The following is a 21,082-nucleotide window of genomic DNA, read 5'->3' on the forward strand; positions in this document are numbered from 1 at the left end:
CATAAAACTTGGTCAGATGATATATCCCAATAATATCTTAGACGAGTTAAAAAATTATGCCGGTTGGTTGAAAAATATGGCCGCCAGTGGGCGGGGCATTTTTCCTTAAATGGCTAGAGTAAAACTGTGCTAACACTATAAAGGCCACATTTATTTTCCGATCTTCATGAAACTTGGACAGAAGATGTGTCCCAATGATATCTTGAATAGGCTCTAAAATGGTTTCGGTTGCTTTAAAACATGGCGACCAGGGGGCGGGGCATTTTCCCTTATATCGCTTTAGTAAAACCTTGTTAACACTCTAGAGGCCACATTTATTGTTCAATCTTTATGAAATTTGGTCAGAAGATTTGTCTCAATGATGTCTTGGATGAGTTTGAAAATTATTACGTTTGATTGAAAAAAAACGGCTGCCAAGGGGCGGGGAAATTTTCCTAATATGGCTATATATGCCTATAGAAAAATCTTGTTAACACTCTAGAGGCAACATTTATTGTCCGATCTTCATGAAACTTGGCCAGAAGATTTATCCCAATAATATCTTGAACGGATCTAAAAATGATGACGGCTGGTTGAAAAACATGGCTTCCAGGGGGCGGGGCATTTTTCCTTATATGGCTATAGTAAAACCTTTTAAACACTTTAGAGGCCACATTTATTTTCCGATCTTCATGAAACTTGGTCAGAAGATTTGTCTCAATGATACCTTGGATGAGTTTGAAAATGGTTTCGATTGCTTAAAAAAACATGGCCACCAGGGGGCGGGGCATTTTTCCTAATATGGCTATATATTGCTTTAGTAAAACCTTATGTACACTCTAGAGACCACATTTATTGTCCGATCATCATGAAACTTGGTCACAAGATTTGTACCAATGATATATTGGATGAGTTCGAAAATGGTTCCTTGGTGGAAAAACATGGCCGCCAAGGGGGAGTGGCATCTTTCCTTAATTAACACTCTAGAAGCCATATTTATTGTCCGATCATCATCAATCTTTGTCAGAAGATTTGTCCCAATGATATCTTGGACAAGTTCGAAATGGTTTCAGTTTCTTGAAAAACATGACCACCAGTGGGTGGGGCTCTTTGCCTTATATGGCTTCATGAATCTTTATTAAACTTTGTCAGAATATTTGTTTAAATGATATCTTGAATTTGTATGAAAATGGTTCTGGTCTGTTGAAAAAACGTGGCTGTCAGGGTGTTCATAAGTCATGAAAGTTGGTTAGAACATTTGTTCAAATGACATCTTGGGCTGCACAGAACAGATCAGTTTCTTTAAATCTCAGGTGAGCGACTTTGGGCCTTTCAGGCCCTCTTCTTTCAACAACGCTCTAATATCTAAGGCCCTCTTCTTTCAACAACGCTCTAATATCTGGGATTAAAGCTGACAATATATCTTCAGGATCATGACGACCATCTAAAAATACCGAAGAACTTGTGAACAGTGTTGACACCATATGGCCTTCCACTACCTGAAAATAAAGATTGTTCAAATACACATACAATGATGTATCGATTTCAAATGCAAAATGCTATGTTAGTCTTAAAATATTGATGTGCCCCGCACGTTGTTGTTGTTCAATAGTTTACCATATGTATATCATTTACATGTAACATTCATAATTTGTTTAATGTACTTACCTGTTTACTTTATTTCCTGAGCTACACATTATTCAATTTATCTGAGTGTCCACAGCTCCATTGTTTTGTTGATAGTCACAACTCACAAATACATTTTACCTCATGAGCATATTGTATAATCAATCATTTAGGCAAAATGTAGAGTGAATTGTGTTCACTTTTCCAATGATTTTGTCGTTTCATATTTTACACTTGTTTGATAAAGATTCTTCGTGTGTTTTAAATATACGACGCTATTCGCTCAAGTTTTCCATAAAACTAATAATTATACAGATAACTGCTCAGTGTTTATCGTGAAGCACTGTATTTTACCCTTTAAATCCAATGTTATTGTCCGTAAGTTTATGTTTGCAAACATGTGTTCCACCATTTTGTCTTGAATGCTGGGACGTAGGTTAAAGTCTACCTTATTTGCATCGTCTGGTCTATTGTAACTTGAGGAGAAAACATGAAAAGATCATTCTCTATTATGAATTCAGTAGGTTTTACTGTCAAATATTGATTGTTTAAGTAATTTTGATAGATTGTTATCAATTTCCAATATGGCGACTGTTCCTGCCCGTTTCCTTCTGGTATCCATGGAGCGCGTTCCATAAATGGGTTATTTTTGGGACTGAGCGTTCTTTTTGTTGGTCATTATTTGGGCATTTTCGGGGATGGGACAAAAACGGGTTTTAAGTGGGTTTTATTTGGTCTTAGTCCAGTTTGGGGTTTTTGCCCATCCATGGGTATAAAAGGAGCGGTTTTCACTATTCAGGACACACTTAAAATTTTCATAACTTTGAACACTTGTCGCATAACATCTTAAGCGAAATATTAAAGTAACGGAAACGATCATTGTTAAAGTACGTTTTATTGATAAATCTGAATAAGAATAAGAAACATATTTAATTTAATTGTAAATTGTTTTACGCTTTTTGCTACTATTTTATATTTAATAAGCCTGTGTCATTGCACTTAATTTATTAGTGGACTGTAACCTTTTTAAAAGACGACGTGGACACTCAAATCGTTAAAACACATTGTTTATTTGTTAACATTTTATGCTAAGAACTGTAACAGTTGAATTTTGACGCTATATAACAAGCCATTAAATGGCAGAGAAATAAAAAGTAAAGCGTCAAACAGACTTGTTTTCCATTTATATTGACGATATGAAATAACAATTACAAGCCCTATAGAGCTGGGCGCTACATTATGGTGTCTTGGAAGTGGAATCTTTATAATAAATAAATATTCAGTGATCTGAACCTACACATAGTGACATAAAATAAAATGACAGTTAACACTTGGCGTAAAGTTTGAAAAAGTCTTTTTGACTTTATTTAGTAAATTTGAAAGAAATAACTTGAAAAATATAATTTGTTGTCGATTTAAACATTCTGTTTAATTATGGCAAATAACTCAATAGATAGTGAGGGTGAAATAACACTAAGACCAGGCTTTTTAACTGGGAATTTGTCAACCGAAAATGATGACAACGGAAACATTTCTGAGGACGGAGCTGCTACGGGAACTGAAACAGATGAACGATTTCCTCGCAGTGGAACAAACAAAGGGCACAGCACTGATGAAGCCAACCCCTTTACAGCGAATGATGTGGCCAGTATTTTGCAAACAGTTGTTCAAGAGTTAAGACAATTAAAGCAGCAAAGGCATTACAGCCATGGTCCACAACAGAGAGATTTGGGATACGGTACTGAGGAATGTGGTGACAGTCATGCACAGTCATACAGAAGAGATGGCAATAGGGACCAAGACTTCAACAACTGTCAATTCAACGATAGACAAGACATGGTTTACAGACCATTAGGTGACAATAGGAGAGATTACCAGTTTAGAGCGAGACAGCAAAGCAGAAGAAACAACGTACCATTACCAAAGATACCTCCATTTACGGGAAAAGAGGACTGGAATGTATGGCACTCTAAATTTGAGGCCATAGCCAGACGGTATGGCTGGGAGGAGGAAGACAAGCTTGACAATCTGTTACCAAGGCTTGAAGGTCAAGCAAGCGAATTTGTGTTCACACAGCTACCATCAAGAATACTTTCAGACTATGAAAGTTTGACAAGTGAAATAACAAGCCGTTACCGGGTGATTGAAACGCCTAGGTCATTCGCCGCCAAATTCAGTCGAAGAAGCCAACGACACGGTGAAAGCGCCGAGGAATACGCAGCTGAACTGAAGAAATTGTATGACAAGGCACACGGGTATAGGGATCGTTCGACAAGAGACGAAGACCTTGTTAGAAGATTTCTTGACGGGCTGCTCGATCAAGAGGCTAAGTTCACGGTGGAGTTCCACAAAGAACCTAGAGATATAGACGAAGCTGTATTTCATGTGGTCAACATGATCCAGACGAAGAATGCTTGCCGATCTGATAGAAGCAACAAGCATTCTCTGAGAACAGTAGCCTCGACTGAAGATGGACTTGAAGACAGTGACAGCGAATACCAAGAGCCAGTGAATAGAATACCCTTTAAACAGACAGAGTCAAACAGTGGTCAACAAACGCAGAATCCCAGACATCAACCCTTTAAAATGGACGAAACAATTAACCAGAATGAACTGATAGCAAAACTTCTCAAAAGGATTGAGAAGCTAGAGGAAGCACAGCAAGCCAAAGACAGGAAAAGGTCAACATTTAAGAGAGATGTAGAGTGTTTTGCGTGTCATGACATAGGACATTACGCCAGAGATTGTCCTAAAAGAACATGGAGCCAACCAAGAAAGGAGCAACCGGCTTTAAACATGCAGGGGGCTTCTCTCGAGCCCAGAGGGAGGTCCTGTTAGAAGAAGTTAAAAACAGTGTTGAGGGCAAAGAAAAGAGAACCGAGGTCAGCGAGGTAAAGGCGGATGCAGCCTGTTTAGGAGTGAAAGATGGAAAGGTGTTGAGTACTGGCATTTACATCAAAGGTCTGATTGGTAAAACGCCAGTGACTTTCACGGCCGACACAGGTGCATCTAGAACTGTAGTTTCCAGTCAAGTATACGACCAACTAAGTCCAGAAGACAAACCAGTCTTGAAAGGGTCAGTCAAGCTGCAAGGTGCTGGAGGTTCACCTATCAGGGACAGGGGAATAGGCATATTTAGTATGACTTTAGGCCCTGTTGAGGTGACCAAAGAAGCAGTGGTAGCTGACATTGAGGATCAAGTACTGTTAGGGTTGGATGTACTGGCTGGAGGTAATGGGGAGCAAGCAGATATCTTCCTTAGCAAGAATGTCATAAGTTTAAGAGGGAAAGAGATCCCATTGGTGAAGGAAGGCAAAAGGCTGAGGAAGGTTACAGTTGCAGAGGATGTTACGGTTCCAGCGCTCTCGGAGGTGTTGGTGGACGTGTATGTGGAACGCCATGAGGCAGATGACTACGACCAGGAGGCAAATTATGTCATCGAGCCAGCTAAAGGGTTTTCACACACATACCCACTGATAATGGCAGCTACACTTGTGAACGTTAACAGGGCTCTTACATGCAAAGTAAGAGTACTCAATCCATTTTTATCTAACGTTACACTGCGGCATGATGCAGATATTGGGGAAGCTGAAAAGATTGAGAAATGCACAGGAGTCATAGCAGCAGAAGAGAACTTAGAAGAAGAAGGCAACCTAGCAAAAATACGACGTGTACAGCTCAATAATGTTAGAGCACACAGTTGTTCTAAGGCTTTACCAGTTGCGAACGAAAATGATGTTCCACCACATCTCAAGACCTTGTTTGAACAGTCAACTGTTAATAAAACCGAAGAAGAAAAACGGGTGGTAGCTGGTCTTCTGGTGAAATTCTCAGACACTTTTTCAAAAGACGAGTAGGATCTCGGGCTTACCCATCTGGCAGAGCACACAATCAACACAGGCGATGCAATTCCAGTAAAGCAACGACCAAGGCGTGTTCCTTTAGCGTATGCAGAGGAGGAAAAGAAAGCGCTAGATGACTTGCTGCAAAAAGGGGTCATACAGAAGAGCACCTCACCATGGGCGAGTCCAATAGTTCTAGTGAAAAAGAAATCAGGCGCTATACGTCCATGTGTTGACTATCGTCGTGTAAACGCTCTTGTTAAACCAGATGGCTTTCCCCTTCCGAGGGTTCAGGACTGCCTTGATGCGGTTTCAGGTGCTAGCTACTTCAGCACATTTGACCTTACATCAGGCTACTTTCAAATACCTTTAAAGGAGGAGGACATTCCAAAAAGTGCGTTTTGTTGCAAGTTTGGTCATTACGAAATGACAAGAATGCCTTTTGGACTTAACAATGCTGCAAGTACTTTTCAACGCACAATGGAGTTGGTTCTTCAAGGCCTTCAATGGATTACCTGTCTAGTGTATATAGACGACATTGTGGTGTTTGGTGCAAATTTTCAGCAGCATATGGAACGGGTTACGGAGGTTGTCGAGCGAATTCAAGCAGCAGGTCTTAAACTGAGACCAGACAAATGCCACCTCCTTCAATCGGAAGTCTTGTTCCTTGGCCATATAGTGTCAAAAGACGGTGTCCGCCCAGATCCATCGAACGTAGCGAAGATAGTCAACTGGCCTCAACCCAAGAATGCAAAGCAAGTCAAACAGTTTGTTGCAACAGGGTCTTATTACAGAAGATTTATCAGAAACTATGCCAAGGTAGCCAGACCACTGTCAGCTCTTACCAAACTTGGTGTCGAATTCATCTGGGATGAAGAGTGTGAGCGGGCTTTCAATTCCATAAAAGCGACCGTCACCAGTCCAGAAGTCATGGGATATCCACTTAATGATGGTGGCGCTTTCTACTTGGACGTAGATGCATCCGGGCAGGGGATAGGGGGTATCCTGGCACAATTTCAAGAAGGCAGAGAAAGGGTATTGGCATATGCCAGCAGAGGACTCAGTAAAGCAGAGAAGAACTACTGCATTACAGAGAAGGAGTTGCTAGCAGCTGTTTATTTTATACAGTATTTTCGCCAGTACCTCCTTGGTCGACCCTTCATTGTACGTACTGACCACCAGGCTCTCGTGTGGCTTTTCACCTTAAAAGAACCAAGTGGCAAAGTTGCACGTTGGATCGAGATCTTGGCAGATTTCGACTTCAAAATAGAGTATCGTAAAGGAAGCCAACAACCCCATTGTGATGCCCTTTCCCGGTGTGAGTCCCCGCGTGACTGCTGCTGCAGTGATGTAGACACGAGCGAGCCCCTCAAATGTGGTCCATGCAGAAAATGTAGACGTAGAGCTGAAATGATGCAAATAATGAGTAAAGATCAGCATGGCAACGAAGAACACATAAATGGAAATTTTTACAGACAAGAAGAACCAGATACAAGTTACCAGTGGGTAAATGATAGCACCCAACATCATGCAATGTCATCAAAGCAAGAGAAAATAGCCTTATGTCAATCTGTCAAAGCGGTTCAAACCTACGAAGACCAACAACCTGGTACTTCAAATGACAGTGCACCAGTCGTCACCAACCATTCATCAAATACATGGGCCAGCATGTACACTCGAGAAGAAATAGGCAAAATGCAATTAGAAGACACATATATAGGCAAGATATATATGGCGGTACAAAGGGGAGATAAACCTAGTGGCAGCGAAATGTTAGCTGATAGTCCAGAGACGAGGCATTACTGGGTCATTTGGGAAGAGCTTACCATGAAGGATGGTGTACTGTACCGAGCAAGTAGTGGGTGTAATGAAACTGACAACTCTCTTCAAATGATAGTACCACATCAGCTGCGCAAATCTGTTTTAACTCATATGCATGATGACCCCACATCGGGACATTTAGGAATGAAAAAAACCAGGGCAAGGCTGGCAAAGAGTTTTTATTGGTACAAGGTTAAGTCAGACGTTAATTTGCATGTTGAGAGTTGTGACATTTGTGATGCAGACAAGAGACCTCAAAGAAAACCAAAGGCCCCTTTAGGAACAATCCAAGCAGGAGCACCATGGGATGTACTCGCTGTAGATTTCACAGGTCCTTTCCCACTAACGCCCAGGGGTAACCGGTATATATTGGTGTTAACCGATGTTTTCTTAAAATATGTTGAAATTGTACCTGTGCCGAGTCAGACAGCTGAAATTTGCGCCCAAGTAATAGTGAATGAAATTGTGGCTAGGTGGGGCACTCCCTTGTCCATCCATAGTGATCAAGGAAAAGCGTTTGAGAGTACATTATTTAAGCAACTCTGTGAGCTGCTGAATATTAAGAAAACAAGAACAAGTGCTCGACACCCATCAGGTAATGGTCAGGTAGAACGGTTCAATAGGACATTACTTGCTATGATAAGAGCCTACCTCGTTGACGAACAAGAAGATTGGGATCTACATCTGCAATGTTTAGCCGGAGCTTACAGGTCATCCAAGCATGAAGGTACCAAACTCTCTCCAAATTTGATCGCACTTGGAAGAGATGTGAGGTTGCCGGCAGACATAGTGTTCTCACATGCAAAGGCAACACCAGGTTCAATAGACAACACCAGCCAATATGTGCAGGAGCTTCAAGCACGAATGTTGAAGGCACATGAGGTGGCACGAAGACAGCTGAAATCAAGCACTTCTAGAAATAAAGAAACATTGGATGTTAAATTATCATTTAACAAATATGAAAAGGGGGATATTGTGTGGTGCTTGCATGAAACAAGAAAAGTAGGAGTAAATTCTAAGCTTGAAAAAACCTATGACGGGCCATTTGTCATAGTGGAGAAACGTTCGAATGTAAATTTCATTATTCAATTAAATCCGGAAGGCCAAGTAAGACTGGTTCACCATGATAAACTCAAGAGGTATCGTGGACGGGAAAAACCCAAGTGGATACAAAGTGTGTTAAAAAAGTTAAATAAAATTTAAAAGAAACAAGAAAGAGCATAAACTTGCGCCAGTGTCATTTGTTTTGTAGAAATTAACTGTTCCTCAAATATTTAAATAATATGCAATTTCATAATACCTTGCTTATTTTTCTAAATTTCTAAAACTTAAATATCACAGTGAACTATTTAAATCACATTAGTATCACAGATAGGGAATATCACAGTGAACTATTGATATCACAGTTAATTAATATCATAGACAGTGAATTTTGTATATCACAGACAGTGTATATCACAGACAGCAAGTTAATAGTATCACATACAATGAATATCACAGACAGTGAGTTAATAGTATCACAGACTGTAAATATCACAGAATATATTTTCGCACGAAATTTACTAACAGGACAGTTGAGTCATAACATACCTCTGGAAAGCAGGAAGTGACAGACAATTCAAAGTGCAGTGACACAGTTAACATGACGCTTGTTGATGGTTAGGTGAAAATTATATTTTCCAGGGGCAGATGATGGAGACGCAGACAGACAGAAGGCAGTCCTGGCGATGCAAACATTATGGTGTCAGAAGCTTTTGTCTGACAGTTTAAAGTGTTTACTTCATTAACTGAGTGACAATTTGTGTTTATTTAAGTGTTAAAAGTTTGATATTTTACTTGAATTTAAAAAATGAAACTTGAACATTGGCAACGGAGTGCCAACCTGTTTTCCTAAGGAGGGGGTAATGATGTGCCCCTCACATTGTTGTTGTTCAATAGTTTACCATATGTATATCATTTACATGTAACATTCATAATTTGTTTAATGTACTTACCTGTTTACTTTATTTCCTGAGCTACACATTATTCAATTTATCTGAGTGTCCACAGCTCCATTGTTTTGTTGATAGTCACAACTCACAAATACATTTTACCTCATGAGCATATTGTATAATCAATCATTTAGGCAAAATGTAGAGTGAATTGTGTTCACTTTTCCAATGATTTTGTCGTTTCATATTTTACACTTGTTTGTAAATTGATAAAGATTCTTCGTGTGTTTTAAATATACGACGCTATTCGCTCAAGTTTTCCATTAAACTAATAATTATACAGATAACTGCTCAGTGTTTATTGTGAAGCACTGTATTTTACCCTTTAAATCCAATGTTATTGTCCGTAAGTTTATGTTTGCAAACATGTGTTCCACCATTTTGTCTTGAATGCTGGGACGTAGGTTAAAGTCTACCTTATTTGCATCGTCTGGTCTATTGTAACTTGAGGAGAAAACATGAAAAGATCATTCTCTATTATGAATTCAGTAGGTTTTACTGTCAAATATTGATTGTTTAAGTAATTTTGATAGATTGTTATCAATTTCCAATATGGCGACTGTTCCTGCCCGTTTCCTTCTGGTATCCATAGAGCGTTCCATAAATGGGTTATTTTTGGGACTGAGCGTTCTTTTTTGTTGGTCATTATTTGGGCATTTTCGGGGATGGGACAAAAACGGGTTTTAAGTGGGTTTTATTTGGTCTTAGTCCAGTTTGGGGTTTTTGCCCATCCATGGGTATAAAAGGAGCGGTTTTCACTATTCAGGACACACTTAAAATTTTCATAACTTTGAACACTTGTCGCATAACATCTTAAGCGAAATATTAAAGTAACGGAAACGATCATTGTTAAAGTACGTTTAATTGCATATGGACGATGGTCCACCGTCGCCCAACTAAAAATAGCATGTAAAACCAAGTATGCGCATGCTCAGTGGCGGGCGCAGTAAATGGTTAAAGTGAAAGTAGATGTCGCCGCCATTTTGAGTGGTTGGTAAACTGTGGTTTGTGTCCAAATAATTAGACGGTATCTTTTGTATATTGACCCCATACTTATGTTGTCATTGCATATATTTTTATTAATGGGTTTCGACCCGTAGCCTTGTGTTCGCACTACATCATGTTCGCCTTGGGTTCTGTTAACCCTTCGATTCAGTGAAAGTAATAAACGGAGAAAAAAAACATTTTTTTAAATTGTATTATTCATAACAGTAACACAATTGTATTGGTTTTGTGTTGTACATATTTGATATCTGATACGCAAACATATTCTTGAAGTGAAATATTTTGCCAACAATAGTTCTTCCCCATAGTAAATACTGGAAACCATACATTATCCTACCGCACCCCAAATTCGACGACACCTAAATTCGACGATGTTCTATTTATATTGATTAAATGGATGATTATTGTCTTTGAATCATTTCAAAGTAATACAGCCGATTTTAAAATTATTATTTTCTGCTATTAAACATTTCATTATTTCTTTCATTATTTGCTAAATATTGCTTCATGTAACCGTTACATCGTCGAATTTCGGTCCATTACATTCGGTTCTTTACACCCTTCGAATTTGGGTCACACTGGGATATTGCATACATGCATCTAGTCCAAATTTTTGACGCTCTTAAATATTAAGCTACTTTTTATATGGGTAAAGTATCTCGCGCGTCTTATAAATAAGACTAACATGCAGAATGCAGAGATCTCCCTCTGGTTTAGTTCAAACCTGTATATTTTAGTTTGATTGCATAGGACTTATTTGAAAAAGCTGTAAATTTTGTTTCCGGTGCCTAGAACCAGTACTTAGTGTCTATAGGGAAGATCTAAAGAACGCTTTCACAGTGGGGATCGAACCCGTGACCTCCTGGTTGCTAGGCGGACACCATATCCTTTACGCCACAGCTACCTCAGGGTTTGGGGTAACGGTACAGTTTGTCAAGGTATTCCGAATCATTAGGCATTCGGAATCCACATTTTCATTTAAAAAGTCTTAACGTTTGGTATGCGATTTGAAAGGTTATTGTTGTTTCTAAAAATTTAATCCCCCAGCCTGTAAAGAATGAAGAATCATTGTTTTTGATGAAAATGTTGATTCAGAATGCCTAATGATACCTGTACCCTGAGGCGGGGGAAATAGGGCATCATTAAAAAAAAAATTTGGACTTTAAACCAAACATGAGAAACAATATAATATGTTTTTTTAATCACCGCCAAATTAAATACATAACAATTCTATTTAGTTTTAAACATTTTAAACTTGACAATTCTGGGTCTAGGGCAATTAATTTGCTTGAGTGTCGGGTGAATTTTTATCTGGGGAAAAATTAATACTTTTTTGTTGAGGGAATGGGGCCTTATTTTGGCCAAGTCTTGAATCGTTATAAGACGGTATATAATATTATATTTACCTGTCAATAATATCTGCAAGGGGGGTTAGACAGTATAGATTGATATAAACATGTACATGGTCACTCTTAATGTCACTCAAATAGATAAAGTAATCAGTATTGCTATTTAATGGTATGTTTTTTTCATGAGAATAAACTTAAGGTTAATAGTGATTACTTTGTAAAATAAAACAAAGCATGTGCAAATATTGCAATAAAATATTCATTTTTAACACCATTAAAAAAAGTTAACAATATCTATACACATTCCTTGGTATTTTACCCTAGCATAACAGCTTCAATCACATAATCATTATTTCAATCAATTAACTGGGTCCGTTATCTCATCATCTCTTAATAAATCATATATATTGATAGCCACCTGCTTCGTACACATTTCAAACTAATATTTCAGACACCAAACGCAAAGCCTATCCCAAGGCAATGCCCCATTTGCGTGGTAAAAGGCAACACGACTGTGTACCTCCGGGTAACAGACCACGTTCGCTGGGTGCAAGCGCTGACGGCAGACCCCATGAAGCCGTTGATGTCAGAGGCACGTGCTAAGACCGGTCGGAAAGTGAAGAAGATAAAGCCGAGGAATTACTACTCTTGCTGGCTGTGCGACCGGTCGGTGATTGACCGGCTGCGTCATCTAGAACAGGAGCACAAAATGGAGGCTGGGACATTCAATTTTGTTTACACAAGAGGGCCGTTTCCGGAAAGTAAGTGTTAAATTGTGTTCGTGTGTTTTTTGTATTTAATTTCTCATATTTCTATCAATGTCTAATACAAAACCATACCAAACGATTTGTAACTTTTACATTTAAACGTCATTTACAGGTCGCGAAAACTTCAGGAAAGGTGACCAGCAGACTCGCCACTCATGATGACTCGGCATAGGAGGATGAGAAGGTCGAGGATGAGGAGGAGGAGGAAGAGGACTTTTCATTCCTAATGCCGAAATACTGCCTGAGCCTGGAACCCAATGCAAGGGTGATGCATGGTCGGAGAAGCTGCAAGTAACAATATGGATTGCTTATATAGTGTAAAGTTTTGAGTCCGTTTTCGGGGTAGAACCAGTACTTGGTGCATTAAGCCCTGTTTTCCCAGATTTTTTTTTAATTATATACATTTCAATTGATAGTCATTATTATTGTTACATGTATATATATTAAAAACCGTGAGGAAATATATATAAGTACATTAAAATTTAAGATAAATATTATTTATTTATAATACTTTGGAATTACTGGTTGTTAGTTAAATTATATGCGATTTCACCATCTAGCATAGAATATCATCCAATAATACTTGTTGCAGTTTCAATCGTTGACTCATATGTAGACTACATGTTCCTGCGGAGCAGGCCAGGTGGGTTGGCAAACGAGTCGAAAACACAAGAGGTCAACATGAAGATCAACCGGTTCCTGGCCCTGTCTGGCTACTTGGAAGGAGTGGTGTTGAGTGACATGCTGTTGTGGATGGGCCATATGGAGGTCCACGACAGTTCCTCAACACCACTCACCAGCTGGAGACGGTGCGGAATGCACTAACGGCAATCAAGAACTTCCTGAAGTGGTGCGAGGGAATGGTCTAGCGGACGCCCGCACATTGAACAATGTAAGCGTAAACTTAGGATTTGATTTATGTAAATTATTCATTCTTCTTGGACATCTACTTATTAATGTTTTGGCGTTGGCGTCTTTCTGTCTGTTTTTCCGTCCATCTTTCCGTCCGTCCAGCACTTTTGTGTTGAGAGCCATATCTTGAAAGTGCTTTGGCCGATTTCATTGAAACTTGGTATGAGTATATTTATGGATAAGAGGACGATGCACGCCAAATGGCATTGTACACAGTCTGTTAATTACGGGGTTTTGGCCCTTTGTATCTTGAAAAAATGCTTTTTTGAGTGTCAAATATAACACTTTTGTGTCCAGAAGCATATTGGCGGGGGATATCAATTTAACAAATTTGCTTGTTTAGCTTTATTTTTTTTTCGGCCGATCTCCTTCTCACAGGCTTCCTGACCTCAACCTGCCTGGATAAGAGCCGTCGCGAGGTTGTTCGGAGGGTAGAGGAGAGTGCGGCCATCCTGACGGACGCAAACCTGGAGCGCCACTTCACTGAGAGTGAGCATGTAGTGAAAACGATCAAGGTGATCCAGGAGCCCCCAGCTGGCACACCTGAAAGATATTCGGGGAATAATCATTAAACTGATAGCGCTCTATAATGCCTCCTGAACTGGCAAGTATACAAACCTGAGGGTATGTAATATAAATAAGCCTAGTATTGATTCGAAAAGATAACCCTAAATTACTTTTCAGACCAGAGTTGTTTTTCATTAGCAATTGCATAGAATTGAATGAAACTTGAAGTTAATAGGCATTAAAATTGGGTTTATTTAAGTATACAACAAAGCTGTTCGCCTGTTAATTGACCGACTTGTCTTATGTATAATATTTTTACCAGATTGTTACCTTGAAGACAGATAAACTATAATGCAAAAGTTCATTTTGACATTCCAAATTGGGGAAAGGCCTTGAAGCCATTGTAAAATTAAACTGTTATGGCCCCTTAATTGATTGAAAATGTCAAATTTCTGTCTGCATATGTGTATGAATTTAGTGAAATTCAAATTAGATCAAATTTGTTATCATTTTTCAGTGGTTCTTGCATAAGAGTCATCAGGATGATTTAGTCATTTCAGAGATGTACCCTTTATAGCTCAACTTGAGTTATTGTTGCTGGTCTTTGTCTGTTTTGCGATGTGTGTCTATATGTCAACATTTTTACTTAAACAATATCTCCTACTAAACCTTTGGACAAAGCTTGATGAAACTGGCAGGAATATTCCTGGCATGAAGCTCCTTCAATGTTGCTCCAAGAATTGTTTTCCATGAAATCCTTGTTGCCCTGGCAACCAAAAGGAAAAACTTAAAAAATCTACTCTGAAACTGCAAGGCCTTGGGCTGAGATATTTAGCATGAAACATTGTGTGGTGGACCTTTACCTGTGGGCAAGTCGATTTTTTGTCGAGCCCACTTATGGAGAGCTCGACATATTTGTCACAGTTGGCGGTTTGGTGTATGTGGATCAGTCCGTCAGTATGAAAGTCCGGGTTAGGCTTGTCTGGAGCGTAAGTCTGTTATTGATTGGAGGAATTTCAAATAACTTACAATAAATGTTCACAATCATGACACGGCCGGTCACTGCTCAAGAAAACGTCAATATCTCAAAGGTCAAGGTCACACTTTGAGTTCAAATGTCAAAAATGGCCATAAATGACCTTGTCTGGGCCATTATTATGTCATTCATTGTCAGAATTAAATTCAATTTAAAATCATGTGTCACCATAATTTGACGGTGTTGCATGGGAAGGAATAATGTCGAAATCTCGAAGGTCAAGGTCACACTTTTAGTTCAAAAGTAAAAAATGGCCATAAATGAGCTTGTCCGGGCCATAACTGTGTCATTCATTGTAAGATTTTAAAATCATTAAGCACATTTGTTCACCATCACTCGACGGTGTGTCATAAGAAAGAATTACGTCAAAATCTCCAAACTCAAGATTACACTTAAGAGTTCAAAGGTTAATTGGTGGGACTTGTACCATGATTGTTCAAACTATGTTCCTGGGGTCAAAATTGCCCCACTGGGGAGGGAAATGTAATTTCCTTATTAGTATATTAAAAAACCTCAAAAACAAAAATTTTCTCATAAATCACAAGGCCTAGAGCAAAGATATTTGGCATGAAAGTTCATCTTGTGGACCTTCACCAAGATTGTTCAAGTATCATTGGATCATATTTGCCCCACCCTCGGATCAAATTTGTTTTCCTTCTATAATATATATATAATGAACACTTAAAAATATTCTTCTCAAAAACTGCAGTGCGAACATACATATTTTGCATAAAACATCATCTGGTGAACTTCTATACAGATTTTTAAAAATTATCAGCTGGGGGGTACCAATGATAAATTCATTGAATTTACCTGCTAAGATTCATTTGCTTTGTGGAAATGCAATAACTTGCAATGTTTTTAAAGTGATTGAATGGTTCAACATTAACTTAAAATTAAAAGAAAAAAACTATTTCATACATCATATTATACTTATAAAAAGCCATAATTGTAATGCTTTCATGGAAAAAAATGAATGTTTGCTTAATTTTCAAAAATATTAATAAATCTTTAATGTTGAGGATTCTTCATAAAGGTTTTACGTGTGCACAGAATGTTATGGTAATCTCCAAAGCATTCCCATTACAAAATACATCCGATGTCTATGGATAAGTTATTTTTATGCCCCCTTTCGAAGAAAAGGGGGTATATAGTTTTCGCACTGTCTGTCAGTCTGTCACACTTTTCGTGTCCGCTTTCTAATTCAAATAATTTTCATTCGATCTTTACCAAACTTGGTCAGAAGTTGTGTCTAGACAATATCTAGGTCATGTTCGAATTTGGGTCATGCCGGGTCAAAAACTAGGTCACGGGGTCACTTAGTGCATTTCAAGGATTTAGCATGGTGTCTGCTCTCTAATTGAAGTAGTTTGCATCAACATTCATGCGCCTGTCAAGTATCGGGCATTCAGCGTGAGAGTCGCGCATTTACGCAGCAAAACACCCTCTCACACAGCCAAATCTTATGCTCTCCTTTTTTTATACGCCCGTTTTTAAAAACGGGACGTATTATAGTTTCACCCTTGGCGGACGGCGTCCACAGCAGTGTCCGCTCTCTAATTTAAATAGTTTTTATCCGATCTTCACCAAACTTGGTCAGAAGTTGTGTCTAGACAATATCTATGTCAAGTTAAAATATGGGTCATGCCGGGTCAAAAACTAGGTCACGAGGTCACTTAGTGCATTTCAAGGATTTAGCATGGTGTCTGCTTTCTAATTGAAGTAGATTTTCACCCGATTTTCACCAAATTTGGTCAGAAGTTGTGTCTAGATGATATGTAGGTCAAGTTGGAATATGGGTCATGCAGGGTCAAAAACGAGGTCACAAGGTCACATATTGCATTTCAAGTATTTAGCATGGTGTCCGCTCTCTTATTGAAGTAGTTTTCATATGATCTTCACCAAATTTAGTCAGATGTTATACTAAATGATATCTAGGTCAAGTTTAAATATGGGTCATGCCGGGTCAATAACTAGGTCTCGAGGTCACTTAGTGCATTTCAAGCATTGAGCATGGTGTCCAAAACCTTCGAAAGGGCATATCTTGTGACAGTTTGGCACTCTTGTTTAAAACTGACGATGCATGAAACTATTTTCACTCATATTTTGTATGTAATTTAAATGCCAAAATTTAGAAAATGCATATGAATGTGAAACGAAACTGTAAGTAAGTAAATAGTGTTACAGTTACTGTACAAACAACCCATTTTTCAAAAGAAGCATTTTTTTTGTAAACTGTACTGATGGTTTTGCTAGTTATGCCATAGGTTGTTGATAACTCTCGTTTGTTCAGCTAATTTCATTATTTCTTTTATAGCCATTAATGTGTTATCATGGTCATTGACGTGAACAAAAGCAAACTGTTATTTTTACAGCATCCAGTAACAGTGCTCCAGCTAGGATTTGAAAAGGGCAGGGGGGCTTTTTTGTCAAAAGGGCACTTTCGACGCGCAGTATTTTGTGAAAAGGGCACTTTCGACGCGCAGTATTTTGTGAAAAGGACACGTTTGAGCGCGCGGGTGTTTCTGGAGTGCTTTCTATTGCATGTTCATTTATATGTTATAAATATTTGTATTATTCCCATTATTATTAAACCATTCAAATATAATGTCTACAATGAGGATTAAACTAATTACAATGTAATAAGAGATTTATGAATTATCATATGTAAAAAAAAAATTAAAAAAAAAAAAAAATTTTTTTTTTTTTTTTTTTGGAGGGGGGGCAGGGCGGAAGTTTGGGGGGGCAGGGCGGAGGTTCGTGAGGGCAGGGCGCGGCGCCCTTCGATTTAGGCCTAGCTGGAGCACTGAGTAAAAATACCCATATTGTAAATCACACGGGTACTACTGCTCTAATGTTTGATCAAGAATGCATCTAATGGATAATCAAACTAGTGGTTTCACTCAATTGATTTTTGCATATATAGGTAGGTGTACCTAGAGATTGAGCTGGAGACAGTGAAGGTGCTGACCTCTGTGTGGAACACTTAGAAGCTGGCAAGTTTTCATATTGAAGGGTATGGTTCCCAACCGCCCATCACACACAGAATGAAGCTTGTCGTCTTCCGCAGTAAAAACTGGTTAGTGCTCCACAATGCGATACCTGGTTCATATGTTTGTTGCTTGAGTATTAATTATTATTATCAAGATTATCTTGTTTTATATTTCTTGATTATTTGCTATTATATCCCCAGAAACATAGTATAGTGGGGTATATAGGAGTGACCTTGTCTGTCTGTCGATGGCTCTGTATTAAGTGTCCCCTCTCTAATTCAAGGTGTTTATTGGATCTTCACCAAACTTGGTCATAAGTTGTATGTAGATGATGTCTAGGTCAAGTTTGAATATAGGTCATGCCGGGTCAAAAACTAGGTCACGGGGTCACTTAGTGCGTTTAAAAACATTCATCATGCTGTCCGCTCTGTAATTTAAGTAGTTTTCATCCAATCTTCACCAAACTTGGTTAGAATTTTATCTAGATGATCTCTAGGCCAAGTTTTAACATGGGCAATGCCGGGCTAAAAACTAGGTCACAGGGTCACTTTGTGCGTTTTTTAGCATTCAGTATGGTATCTGCTCTCTAATTCAAGTAGTTTTCATCCGATCTTCTCCAAACTTGGTCAGAAGTTTAATCTAGATGATCTCTAGGCCAACTTCAAAAACGTGGGCCATGCCGGGCCGAAAAATTAGGTCACATTGATTTTGACTTTAGGTCCTATAACACTGGCTTGCGACAACCTGTCGACAGGCTTTCAACACAAATTTTTGGAATAAATAGTGACTGAATATCTATCTAAGTTTGGTTGTGAGTTTATCTGGGCCATAACTATGTCATTCATTGTGAGATTAAACAAAAAAAATGCACATTTGTTTACCATCATTGAAACGGTGTGTCATGCCAAAGAATTGTCGATATCTCTGAGGTCAAGGTCACAATTGCATAATAACTCTTAAAATCGCCAAACATGTAAATATGTTTTTCTTATCTTGTGAAGACAGCATGCAAAATATTCTGTGTCAATGCGGTATGTGGGGTTATTCCTGGTATATTGGAGTCTGTATGTTGGTTGGTCTGTTGTGGATTTGTCTATCCATTCAAACTTGTAAATATGTGATCAGCATGAAAAGAAGATTTTCAAAACACAATTTTTATTTGCATTGATTTCACATCCAAGAGTAATGGTCTTGATTCCTTGATCCTCGCTCATTAACATTCACAGGGACAGCAGGGTATTTTATTATTGTTTATGACCAAGTTTGTATTATATTTGTTTTGAAAGTGTGAACTTTTTAATGGATAAATAGATAGATTGAACAAAATTAATTTATTATGCCCTCCTTCGAAGAAGAGGGAGTTAATTGTTTTGCACATTCGGTCAGACCGTCCATCAATGGTTTCCGGATGATAACTCAAGAACGCATAGGTACATTAATCATGACTGGCAAATGACCCCTTCAATTATCAGTTCACTAGGTCAAAGGTCAAGGTCACAGTGACTCGAAACGGTAAAATGGTTTGCGGATGATACTCAAGAAAGTTTAAGCCTAGGATCATGAAACTTCATAGGTACATTGATCATGACTGGTAGAAGACCCCTTTTGATTTCCAGGTCTCTAGGTCAAAGGTTCAAGGTCACAGTGACCTGAAGCAGTAAAATGGTTTCCGAATGATATATATATATATATAATTAGCTATTGATACTTAAGTGAGAGGGATTACATGAGTATTCACACAATGACTGCCACTACAAACTGTACAAAGAATGACACTCCCACAGGTTCTCACCATAAACCCCATACTCTTTCTCTCCATAACAGGGTGCTGGAAGATGCTTACTGCTATATTGACTGCTTCCGAGCGCTTCCTGGACCTAAAAATTATCTCCCAGCAGCAACCTCCCCAAGGTGTGACGAGAGTCTTCAAGGTAATTGAAAGAGGGTGCAATGTGAAGTATAAATGCATAACGAGCCAAAATGGAAGCTTAGGTTTGGAATAACTCGTCTCATGGTCAAAGTCACACTTAATACTCAATTTTCACATACCAGTATATATGCAAGAAAGCTCATTCAACAACTCGCTACAATAAGGTTATATGCTGAATTTATACTTTCAGGTCAAAGGTCCTAGGCCACTAAGAAATATTTCTTTAAATCTCACTCAAATGGTGACCATATTGTTTCAATATGCAGAGTTTTGGATTTGGCATCACTCACACTTGAAGATAAATATTCATTTGCCACATTATGATTTTGATTCTTCTTAGTAAATCACATATCCCGTTTCATTGTACCAAGAAACAAAACACCAATGCTCACCACAATTAATTAATGCGATTTGCAAAACCAATCAGGTTCAAACAAGATAAAAAGGTTTGAACATTCAGTTCTATCCTTTAAATTTGTATCCGCTCATTATTGTCCCTACACGGTTTCATCGGAGGGGATTTATGATCACATTTGATTCATACTTTGACAAAACAACACTACCTGACATACCACAATGGCGCTCCACCCAAACCATCCCATGCCCCACCCCAAGAACTCCTCCCCCCCCCCCCCCCCCGCCACCCCTAAAAAAAAAAAAGACAACAATTTTTTTTTTTTATATCATCTATAAAAGACCACACACCCACATTATCCCCTCTCCATGATGGCTTACGTTATACTGTCAAGCACTCGAATAGTCGAGCGCGCTGTCCTCTGACAGCTCTTGTTGCCTTAAAATTTCATTGTTCTTTGAAATTAAATTAATAATGGCCAATTTTTTTCACTGCTCTTTGTTATTATTTGTTTTGGTTTACAACTTTTTCTGCAATCAATTTAAGGGGGCATGTCAATGGTTTTTCTCTATGCAATGGCAAATATTCAACATTCCACATGTCCGATTTTTATGAAAAATAAATGTACATGTATAAGGAACATTGATGAAATCGTTTAAAAAGATTAGTGAAGGGCCAAAAAAAATATATTACATTATGGTCTTAGTGCTTATGGGGATCGAAATCTTGCCCACAACATTCACCAATCTTAAAGAATATTATTCTACACAAAAAACTGTTCCATTATTCATTATGGTCAGTGAGCATGCCCATAGCTGGATATGTTAATACTACTACGATTTCCTGCGCCCACAAAAAGTTTCGTGGGGATAAACTTTTTTTAGCTGACTAATATATATATATATATATAATATATATAAAGTGGAGCTATCCTACTCACCCCGGCGTCGGCCGTTACCGTGAGCGTTG

At 38.5% G+C, this 21,082-nt stretch overlaps 1 protein-coding gene across 15 annotated transcripts; it reads left to right on the forward strand.

Moving 5' to 3' along the window:
- The first annotated feature begins 10,118 nt into the window (after window positions 1–10,118).
- LOC127835334 (uncharacterized) lies at window positions 10,119–19,799 on the forward strand. 15 transcript variants are annotated; one of them, XR_008028492.1, is made up of 8 exons: window positions 10,240–10,263; window positions 11,057–11,202; window positions 12,065–12,374; window positions 12,493–12,671; window positions 12,973–13,272; window positions 13,671–13,900; window positions 17,766–17,914; window positions 19,653–19,799. XR_008028492.1 is itself a non-coding variant. In XM_052361710.1 (6 exons), the coding sequence occupies exons 1-4, from the start codon at window positions 10,210–10,212 to the stop codon at window positions 12,537–12,539; spliced, it is 543 nt and encodes a 180-aa protein (XP_052217670.1). In that variant the 5' UTR covers window positions 10,195–10,209; the 3' UTR covers window positions 12,540–12,671; window positions 12,973–13,272; window positions 13,671–13,764. The 15 variants fall into 15 exon arrangements, 6 of the variants coding, with proteins under 6 accessions (XP_052217670.1, XP_052217678.1, XP_052217686.1 ...); XR_008028495.1 differs by having other exon boundaries at window positions 10,249–10,263; window positions 11,057–11,181; XR_008028494.1 differs by lacking the exon at window positions 10,240–10,263 and adding an exon at window positions 10,272–10,286.
- The last annotated feature ends 1,283 nt before the right edge of the window (window positions 19,800–21,082 follow it).

This window comes from Dreissena polymorpha, chromosome 1, assembly GCF_020536995.1.
Source record: "Dreissena polymorpha isolate Duluth1 chromosome 1, UMN_Dpol_1.0, whole genome shotgun sequence".
Lineage (NCBI taxonomy): Eukaryota > Metazoa > Mollusca > Bivalvia > Myida > Dreissenidae > Dreissena > Dreissena polymorpha.